The sequence below is a fragment of the Hoplias malabaricus genome, chromosome 3 (genome assembly GCF_029633855.1).
Source record: "Hoplias malabaricus isolate fHopMal1 chromosome 3, fHopMal1.hap1, whole genome shotgun sequence".
Classification (NCBI taxonomy): Eukaryota; Metazoa; Chordata; class Actinopteri; order Characiformes; family Erythrinidae; genus Hoplias; species Hoplias malabaricus.
The window spans coordinates 20,882,163-20,893,369 of NC_089802.1; the positions used below are offsets into that span (position 1 = coordinate 20,882,163).

Sequence of the window (11,207 nt, forward strand, 5' to 3'; positions counted from 1 at the left end):
CTTTATGTACTACTCTACAGAGAGCACTGCTAAGGGTGGTATATACTATTCAGTGCAGCAGTGTGCAGTTTGGGACAATGTTATTGTTAACGTCTGTTTCCCTAACAGTTATATACCAGCCGCTTTCATAACTGTAATTAGCCGTCATTGTTATCTGTTGTGCTTTTGTTACTGACCTCAAGCCCAGAGCTGGTAAAAACTAACTTTATAAACCAGACCCTGACGGTGAATCGGAGGTCAGTGAAGCTGATGATTGGAGCAAAAAGTTCTTCACACTCACATCTCATACACAAACATGATTCTTTATAGAACAAAAAGTTGTTCTTCTAAAGCATCGGTCAAAGAACCCTTGGTAGCACCTTTAAGAGTGTAACTCCATTTTCTGTAATCCTACTCCAAGGATAATCTCAGCTCACACAGAGCACTGAGGTACTCATCATTGTGTTTAAATTGCAGAGCTTTTTCATAACATTCTATGGCTCTGCTGTTTTCTCCAATTTCCTTATGTACAAACCCCAGTAGCCCCCAGGCTTGTCCATCTTGAGGACTTTTTGATAAATATCTATTGGCTATCTTTAACAGTTTCCCAGCACTCCTTTTCCCATCCATTGATTTATGGTTAATCTTAAGACATTCCTTATAGTAGCTGATGGCAGGAGTAAGACATCTCTTTCTGTACTGCTGAAAGACCCCAAAATGAAAATATACTTGTTGTAGGCACTCATTTCTCTCCTTGGCCATCTGCAAACTTTGTTGAAATTGGTCTTCGGCACGATCAAGTTTGTTATCTTCCCCATACTGTACACCTAACTCTACCATCGCAGTGGTAAATACTTTCAGCGTGGTGGCCTTCTCTAAATGATAGATGCATTTTTGTCGAAGCCTCTGGATCTCAGCCTCAACACCAGGAGAATCTGGACTTCCATTTCGTTGGAGAGAAATCTTTCTCCATTTGTAGCAGAGTGCCAGCTGATGATGTATAAAGCCTGAGTTGGGCAAGCTCTCTAAAGCTCTCTTCAACAAAGCAACGGGCCTGTCTGTAGAGTCATATGTCCTCAGTAATTTGGCCACATATCTTATCACATTGGGAGCAGTGGGAGACCCCTCTAAAGCTTTCTCCACCAAATTCTCAGCTTCATCATATTCCTGAACCATAGAAAGCCTGAGTGCCAGGACTGCTTTCAGTTCATCGTTGCTTGGGTTAGTATCTATGGCTTTGCGCAGTTGTTTAATTATTGCTGAATCATCTGAACTGGACATGGACTCTGTGTCTCGGTGAAGCACAAAGGCATAACCTGTATTCCATCGAGGAAACATAGGCTCCAGGGCCAAGGCCTCCCTGAAGCACTCTTCGGCTCTTTTGTAGTACTTGCGAGAGAACTTGTACAGGGTCCAGGCCTTTTCCCCAAGCACTTCATGATGGAGGGCAGAAGCAGATGGAGGTGGAAACTTCTCAGCAATCACTCTGAGCTTCTGTAGGTAACTTTCACATTCTGTATAAGATTTCATGTGATATTGTAGCCAGGCAAGATTTCCATAACTGACTATGAGCCACTTGTCACAGTTACTTTCATGATGCTCTCGTGTGAGCTCCACAGATTTCTGTAAATTGCTGAGAGCTTCTGTAAAAGACCCAAGAATGTACTTCACAAAGGCTAAAGTGTTGTGTGTCTGGGCAACTCCTGCTTTCCCACCAATATTTAACTCAATATTTTGTTCCAGCCTGTTTAAAACATCTGTGATATCTGTATCTTCTTTTTTCAGCTCCCAAGTGAAGTGACACTCCAGCTGCTCCAGATCAGTTTCCAGGAGTGAGACCTGAGTCATGCTGTGAAAAGATTCAATATTGTGTTATGCATGTAATAATAAAAATTCTAGTTTGTTCAGTTGTTTACATTAGATTTTGATATATGCATATTTTACTATAGGTGGAAAATGGCATTAATTTATAACCGTATTGAAATCTAAAGTTTAATTCTATTTGTCACAATTTCTACTACATTATATGGTCAAAGTATTTGAACACCTACACATTTAACCTACAGGAGTGTTTATGACTTCCCATTCTAAATCCATTGGCGTTAATATGAAGCTGTTTTTCCTTTTGCAGCTAAAACATCTTACATCTTCATGGAAGGATTTCTAAAAGATTTTGGATGTGTGACTGTGGTAATTTTTGCCACAGTTAGACACTAATGTTTGAGAGGGTCTGTGAGTTGTGGGTCTGGCTTGCAATCTCTGTTCTAGTCCTCCCAAAGATGTTTGAGGTCTGAGCTGTGTTCAGCCCAATCATGTTCTTCCACACCAAACTCACCCAACCTGAATATAAACCTTGCTTTGTGCACTGGAACAGAAAAGAGTCTTCCTCAAGCGGTCCCCACAATGTTGGAAGAATAGTTATCCAAAATGGCTTGGCATAGTGATGTATTGAGATTTCCTTCACTGGAACTAAGGGGCTTAGGCCAGTCCCAGAAAAAAAAATTCCATAGCAATATCCCCCTCCACCAAACTCCACCAGACAGCTGGCAAAATGCTGTCAGGCAGGTAACATTCCCTGCCAAACCCTGACTTGTCCATCAGACTGTCAAACAGAAAAGTGTGATTCATCACTCCACAGAATACATCTCCACTGCCTCAAAGCCCAGTGGCAGTATACATTACACCACTCCACACAGAGCTTTGGCTTTGTATATGTTGAAAAGGCTTATATGCAGCTGTTTGGCCATGATAACCCATGTCATGCAGCTCCTGGCATACAGCTTTTGTGCTGGGGTAAATGCGGAGGTTTGGAATTCTGCAGTTGTTGAGTCAGCTGAGTGTTGGAGACATTTACACACTGTGCCTCAACACTCAGAGACTGTGCTCTGTAAATTTCTGTGGTCTGTCACTTAGATTCTGAGTTGCTGTGGTTCCTAAATGCTTCCATGTTTAAATGATACAACTCACAGCTGATTGTGAAATAACTAGGAAGAAAGAAATGTCACAAACTGATTGTTGCACTCGTGGCATCTTAAGTTTGGTGAGATTTTTAATTATGGCTCATTTTTCCACAAAGGTTTGTAAATGCAGGCTGCATGACTAGATTGATTTTGTCCTTGATTTTGGGTCAGTGCTGACCCAAAAAGGGGTGCAGTGAACCTGAAAAATTATTAGGAGTTATGTTCCAGTACGTTTGACCACATAGTTTGTCCACATATTATTAGTCCACACATTTCCTACATATTGCCGGATGCCTTAAGAAATCAGCAGATTTCAGAATCACAGGTGATTTGCTAAATCAGGAACCACTTTACACTGAAATATACAGCATGATATCCAGCAAGTAGCAACAGATTTATTTTCAACATGTTACGTTGTCATGTTGGGAAATTAGTACAGCTGTAAAACGAATTAAAACGAAGTCTAACAATCGAGTGTCTGGAAAAACAAGAGAATACGTACCTCATTTTCAGCGATTTAGACGGAAGTGCTGACAGCTCCAGAAATTGAGGAAAGAGGAGAAATAGAAACCGAAAGAGCTGGTTAAAGCGTCTCAATTGGCGTTTAATTTACTTGCAGCAAGAATTGCTCTGTGTTTTACCTCAGTTACGATGCGTGTTTACAAAAAGATACCATTTCCATTTTAAAGTGGAAACTTTAGGCTATTCGTTTCCAACCCACCCTTGTTTAGCACACAAACACATTTTAGTGAATCCCAGTGCACGGAGTTTAAAACAAATGTACACTAAACATGGGAAAAAAAGCTCGTATAATTTACTACTACTACTACTACTACTACTACTACTACTACTACTACTACTATTATTATTATTATTATTATTGTATTGTATATACATTATAATGTTTACTCCCTTCGGAATTATGGCGAGTGCAGTCAGGGGGTAGCGTGGCCGAGCGGTCTAAGGCGCTGGATTAAGGCTCCAGTCTCTTCGGGGGCGTGGGTTCAAATCCCACCGCTGCCAAGTGAAGTTTTTGTACATGGAAAGAGAAATGACTACGCAATTTTCCATTGGATAGAATTAAAGACGACTGTTTTCAGCACCTTCGATATCTCATAGTGTTTCATTTCACAGGATTTTCTGCTCACTCATGCAAATAAAAACTGCTGAAGATGGCTTCTTATTCGCCACTTTCTTACTCGGATTTTCCACTTTCAATGGTGCAGTAGTTGCATTCCGTCGCCACTAGATGGCAAATAAGGACACTATTTCAATACTGTGGAAAACTACACGTTCGGCTTAAAGGAATACAATGTAATGCTTTTTATGTCTACTGAGCTCCCCCTACCTGCTGCTGAGTGTAATTGACGTTTACTGTACTGTTGTGAAATCAAGTCTCTCACACACACACATCTCTCTCCCTCAAATACGACCGGTGTTCTATCGAGTTGTGCTATCTTGTCGAAATGTGCTGCACCTCTGCGCATGTCCAGACCCAAAACTTTAATCCCAGTAAACAAGAAACGTCATTGGACGTTCAAAATAGGTCAAAAAATAGTCATTCCGTCAAGGACATATTTTAAACGTCAATGGACGTCCAAAATCCACCTAAATAAGTCAATTGTGGTGACCAATTAATAACGTCCAATATGCATTTTAAATATGTCCCAGTAAACAAGGAACGTCCCTGGACGTTGAAAAAAGGTCTAAAAGTAGTCGGTCCGTCAAGGACATATTTTAAACGTCAGTGGACGTCCAAAATTAATTGAAAACAAGTCAGTTATTTCAGGACCAATTGATAACGTCAATGGACGTCCGAAATGCGTGGAAACAAGTCCGTTATTTTGGGATTAATAACTAAAATAAGTGATCAAATATATACTGTTGTGTGTACATGTCATTGAATATATATGCACTACAACGCGATTAACTTTTGTTCAGAATTAGCTTCTTATCACTGGTAAAGACGCGGCTTTCCTCTCGATCATTCTCACAGTGCTTTAAACAGTGAAGATGCTGAGCGTCCACAGAGTTTAATAGCGAAGCAGCGAAGTGCAGCGAATCGAGACGCGTGATTGGATAAATGCTGGGCTTTGTCCCGCCCATCGGACGCTCAGCGTCTCTGGGGGTCTATTGGGCAGTGGGCTGGCCTCGGCTGGCCCGGACGCTCAGCTTCTGCATGATGATTGGATGATCTCTCTGAGGCTGAATCCCTTTTTGATTGACAGCGAAATGAGCGAATCAGCTAGTCAAGTCCCTGGAAAAGACGCCTTGTTGGTAGGACAGGGTCACAGATCATTTTCTTAAAAAGGAACCGAGGGTAGAATTTACATATAAATAAACCGACACATTTTATGATGTAGGCCGAAATTTTAAGTCTAAAACAATGTCTGGGTAAAAGAGGACGTCTGGTCACCCTAATATATATATATATATATATATATATATATATATGTAATTTTTTTAACAAGGAGATTTGGGCTGTCCTGCTTATATTTCCGATGGCAGCATTTTCTGATGTACATCATCTACTGTTTTATCTAAACAACTGTACATATAAAAGTACTGTATGGCAGCACATTTCGACAAGGTACCACAACTGGTTAAAACACCGGCTCACTGACTTAAGCAGGACTCGCCCACTCTCCCTCTCTCACAGATAAACACATACCTATTTCACTCTCTCTCACTCTTTTACTCACTCACTCATCGAGTGATGTTTCAGTTAGCATCAGTGACAAGGGAACGTGAGCAACAGATTTCAAAATGAGCAAACAATGTGTGAGTGAGCTAAGAATAAGAATTTCCTCCTGTCCTGCAGGATTTTGGAAAAGTGTCAACACTCAATAGGTAGAATGAAGTGATATCAGAAACCGCTAAATTAGTGAAGCAAAATTCACTGTCTGTCACAACGTCAGCATTATTGTGAACCAACGGCATTGCTTTACGGTACCTAGGCTACAGTTAGTGCAAGCCAAACCTGATTGGGGTTTTATTTGTCATTCTCTTGCTATATAATACAGTTCTATCATAGGGCTGTGCATGGACGTCATTAGACAAAACTGGCCAGATGAATAACTGTGTCTTGGCATTCACAAACAAACATGTGAAATCTGTAAGGTCAAAGAAAGTACATTCTGCATTTTGTAATGGAAAAGCCCATTGTAAATTTCCTGGATGTGTAAGTTTCCATCTTTCCATTTTACCAGAAATATTACAGGATGAAAGAATTGTTGTACATGTGCAAATATTTGCCAAAACAGATCACTCAAAATCCATTATTTCTGCCAAGCCACCAGAGAACCTGAAAGGCACAAAACTAAACAAGAGCTAGAAGAATTCTTACGAATGCACCTTGACACCAAAAAAATTGGCTGCTGCAAAGGAGGTAAAACTCAAGCTCCATCAGTAACAGTCCTGCACAAAATCTCAAATGAGAAAAACCTTGAAAACAGAATGGATAATAACCCCTACATAAATTGTTTCCAAATTCAGAAAATCCAAGATATGGAAAAATCCTTAAACACTAAAACATCACTATGTACAGTTTGTGGCCATGTTTGCATTTGTACACAGCTGCACAGCTTCAGTTTACCAAGGACTTACAGAGGCAACGCAAGCTTTTTCTTCATTTAGATGCCACATGAACAGCAGAGGTAAAAACATAGCTGCAATCATAGCATTTGTTACTATGCACTTTGTACACAAGCTAAATCAACAACAGCCACAACTGTAGCTCTAGCAGAAAAGCTTTCCTCTGGTCACAGCACACCTGCAATAATTGTTTTAGCCATGATTTATTTATACCTGCAAACAGCACCTGCACCCTTAAAAAAAGAAAAAGATTTCAGCTGGGCAATAAATCATGCAACACTATGCGCATTCTGTCACTGCAATATCCATGAATATTTGCAGAAATACTTAAGGGTTTGTGATAAAGGTGAAAAGTACACTTTCACGATTATACATGTATGTGCTACATTCGTGATTAAGCTAGGGTGCTGAAAAATGTCCAAAGGCAGCAAAAAAGCTGTTTTTGTTTGCAGTGGCTTTGTCACAGAATGCCAAAACACCAGTGTTGCCAACTCTTTTCAGAGGAGAGTGTGGAAAATACTATTACTAACTACTATGCTTGGCAAGCAATTGTATATAATTTGGTATTAGTTAACCTTAAAGTGACCCTGCAAGGCTTAGGCAACATGAGTACTTGCAGGAGAGTAGTCAAAACAGGATATAGATAAGGGCGGGGGTGCACAGCTAACCAGATGGGTCAGCTGAAGCAGAACAGACCGAGGTTCCGTAAAGAGGAACCGTGTTCTCTGAAACCTCCTCCCGTGTGGATACCTAGCGGTGATAACGAAGCACGGTTGAGTGGAGAAAGTAGGAGTGCAGACCCACTGGAATTCCCACTGAAAAGAATTTGAGGGGTAAGTCCAGTCTTTGATCAGTATGGCAGACCAAGATAAGAGATTTTTGGAGGAAGAACTAAATTCTCAATTTGGAAAGGTGAAGTGGCAATGGAAATCAGTCAAAGAACAATGTGAACTGCTTGCTAAAATAGTGAAAGGATTGGAACCCAACGTTAAAAAGAGGGACGATCTAGAGAATGAGGTAATGAGGGATTTAAATGAAGCAGTGAAAGAGTTTAATGCAGGAAAATGGGAGGAAAAAATATCACTGGGGAGAATCTTCGGATACGAATGGATGAAGGGAGGTCAATGCGTGTTACCTATGTCACTGGCCAGGAAGGTGCTGGAGGAAGCACACATGGTAGCACATGTAGGAAGGAGACAGATGATGGAAAACATTAAACAATCGTGGCATCCTTTTATGTGGGCACTAGTATCAGATTTCTTAGCCAATTGCAATGTTTGTGGTAGTGGTAGTGGATAGGTATTCATGATGGGTTGAGGCAATCCCCACTATTAGGGAGAATGCCAAATCAGTCTGCAAAATGTTGATCAACCACTGGATCCCTCAACACGGGTTTCCTAAAAAGATTCACTCCGATAATGGAACTCATTTTACTAGTAAGACACTGCAGTGGGTAGAAAAATCGTTAGGATTGAAACATAGCTATGGATGTGTGTATCACCCCGCCTCACAAGGCCAGATGGAAAGAATGAACCAAACATTGAAAACCAAATTAGCAAAAATCAAATTGGCCATGGGCATGAATTAGCTAGACGCCCTTCCAATCGCTCTGATCAGTGTGAGAAGTTTGGTGAACCGGACCACAGGGTTCACCCCTTTTGAACTAGTGAGGGGCATGCCTTTTCCAGGCCCCTCCACTGCACTTGTGGCCCCCCAGGAAAGGGAAAGGAAAGGAGAGAAGGAGAAAAACCGGAAGGGTAAAGGCTCACAATGGTGCTACCTTACACAGTGCAGAGCCGCACCGACACCTAACATCAAACATTCACTGAAGGAAAACAACACCTCAGAAGAGGCTGATCAAGCAGCCTCAACCAACATAGGGGCAGAATAATCCCCTGAGGCAGGGCCACGACAACGAAAGTCTACCCTTGCCCCCAGCGCAGATCCCTACCAACGGATGAAGAACACACTTTAACACATACACATATAGGGCTCTGTGTAATCTCCTAGTCCAGAGGGTGAGTGGTAGGACAGAGGTGTCCACTCCCCCCAGGAGCGGTGTAATTGCCTACTACCACCACCACCACCTGCCATCACGCTCTACCTAAGTCACTTGCCAACCCGGGGCTGACCTAGCCAGACCCATTATCTATTTAGCATTTATCTAAATGTACTGACCTGTCAGTTGGACAGGTCAAAAGGGGGAATTGTGGAAAATACTATTACTAACTACTATGCTTGGCAAGCAATTGTATTTAATTTGGCATTAGTTAACCTTAAAGTGACCCTGCAAGGCTTAGGCAACATGAGTACGTGCAGGAGAGTAGTCAAAACAGGATATAGATAAGGGCGGGAGTGCATAGCTAACCAGATGGATCAGCTGAAGCAAAACAGAAGGTTCATAAAAGAAGCTTGAACATAATCAAATAGGGAGAGCAAAACAACAAGGTTGCTCAATATAGCAACCACATAGCAACATTGACTTCATAGGGCAGAGAAGGAATCATGAAAAGACACCTCTCCTGAAATGCAGATCATATGCAGATATCTATCAATATATATACAGGAGTCAGAAAACGAGGTCTCCAGAGAACAGGAGGTAGAAGGCTAGGTATTGTTCTCTCCGGAATACCGTATAATAAAAACTGTTTTGATTGTTCACTAAAACTCTGTGTCAATCTCTTCTGTTCCAATTATTTGCATCAACGAACACGCAGAACGGATTTGTCCACAAAAGTAGCTAAGATTAAAATTTAGTAAGAAAAGTAATTTATGTAAGACAAAAAAATAGAAAAATAGTATGAAATGTTGTCTGTTATTATAAATAAAATAAACATGAATAGATATAATGTTTAATTTACAGCTATGTGCTTGTTGCTGCAACATATAATAATTTGGCAAAGATGCATTGTGTGTCATTTCACTGGCTAATAGGAAATCAATGGCATTATTATGATGGATTGGCAGAACTTAAAACACCAGGCTTTGGAGGCACAGTAACTACAACTGAAAAATAAAGGATGTCTTCTCACAAAAATGTGAAGAACTAAAGCCTTTTTAAAAACATGCAGTTAAATACTTATAAATAAAATGTATATTTCTAATGCTTGGTTGAAAACACTTCATTGGCAATGACCTGAAGGCCTGAACTCATGGACATCGAACACTGTTTCCTCCTTTTTAATGCGCTGCCAGTTCTTTATTGCAGTGGTTTTCAGTTGCTGTTTGTTTGTTGGCTTTTTGTCTGAAGTTTAGTCTTTAACAAGTGAAATTCATGTTGAATTGGGTTGAGATTAGGTGACTGACGTGACCATGCAAGGATATCCCTCCTCTTTGCTTTAATAAACTCCTGAATTGCTTTGGCTTTATGTTTTGGGTCATTGTCCATCTGTATTATGAAACGCAAACCAATCAGTCTGGCTGCAGTTGGCTTGATTTGAGCACACAGTGTGTCTCTTAATACCTCATAATTCATCCGCCTGCTTCTGTCCTGTGTCACATCATCAATAAACTAGTGACCCAGTGCCACTGGCAGCCATGCATGCCCAAGCCATCACACTGCCTCCACCATGATTTGCAGATGATGTGGTATGCTTTGGATCATGAGCTGTACCATGCCTTTGCTATACTTTTTTTCTTTTCATCATTCTGGTAGAAGTTTATCTTGGTTTCATCTTTCCAAAGAATGTGTTTTTTTTTAAGCGAAGTAAATCTAACCTTTTTATTCTTGATGCTTATGAGGGGTTTGCACCATGCAGTGAACCCTCTGTATTTACTTTCAGTTGTCTTTGTCTTCTCTTTATGGTGGATTTGGACATTGATACGCCTACCTCCTGGAGAGTGTTTTTCACTTGGTTGGCTGTTGTGAAGGGGTTTCTCTTCACCATGGAAATTATTCTGCGATCATCCACCACTGTTGGCTTCCATGGGCATCCAGGTCTTTTGCATTGATGAGTTCACCAGTACTTTCTTTCTTTCTCATATATTCAATATTGTGGCAATTTTTCCATGGTTTTTTTCCTGTTTTCGCAGCTTAAGGATGGCTTGTTTCACCTGCATGGAGAGTTCCTTTGACCGCATGTTTTGTTCACAGCAAAATCTTCCAAATGCAGGCACCACACCTCAAATCAACTCCAGGCCTTTTATCTGCTTAATTGAGAATGACATAACGAAGAAACACCTGCCCATGAAATAGCCTTTGAGTCAACTGTCCAATTACATTTGGTCCTTTTAAAAACAGAGTGGCACATGTTAAGTAGCTGAAACTCCTAAACCCTTCATCCAATTTAATGTGGATACCCTCAAATGAAAGTCTATGTCCATTATATAACTATAACTTGAATATGTTTCAGTAAACAGGTAATAAAAATAAAGTTTGTGTCAGTGACCAAATATATATGGACCTAACTGTAATAAATGTAATAATGATGGTGGGTACAGTGCTGGTCTTATAAGACAACCCTGTTTTAACCCGTGGTGCATTTCAGATTAATGTGGATTTTTTGCACATTAACTATTTTATGCAAATAAAATCATATGGAAATCCATGCTGTACTATAATTTTTCATAAATATTCCATAGATATAAAATCTAAGGCTTTTGTTTGGTTCTGCTTGCCGTTTAATTCTTTACATTTGCACTTTAAACATCTTTATTTAATTTATTTACAGGTCT

At 40.4% G+C, this 11,207-nt stretch overlaps 1 protein-coding gene and 1 long non-coding RNA gene across 2 annotated transcripts; one reads left to right on the forward strand and one right to left on the reverse strand.

Annotated features, from left to right (window-relative positions):
* Positions 1-4: 4 nt before the first annotated feature.
* Positions 5-3,573, reverse strand: LOC136692688 (interferon-induced protein with tetratricopeptide repeats 5-like). Its single transcript, XM_066666283.1, has 2 exons — positions 3,442-3,573; positions 5-1,828 (listed from the first exon to the last, which is right to left on the reverse strand). The coding sequence occupies exons 1-2, from the start codon at positions 3,444-3,446 to the stop codon at positions 391-393; spliced, it is 1,443 nt and encodes a 480-aa protein (XP_066522380.1). The 5' UTR covers positions 3,447-3,573; the 3' UTR covers positions 5-390.
* Positions 3,574-7,229: 3,656 nt separating this feature from the next.
* Positions 7,230-11,074, forward strand: LOC136692111 (uncharacterized). Its single transcript, XR_010801923.1, has 3 exons — positions 7,230-7,366; positions 10,316-10,470; positions 10,566-11,074. It is a non-coding gene; the product is annotated as an uncharacterized lncRNA (long non-coding RNA).
* Positions 11,075-11,207: the final 133 nt, after the last annotated feature.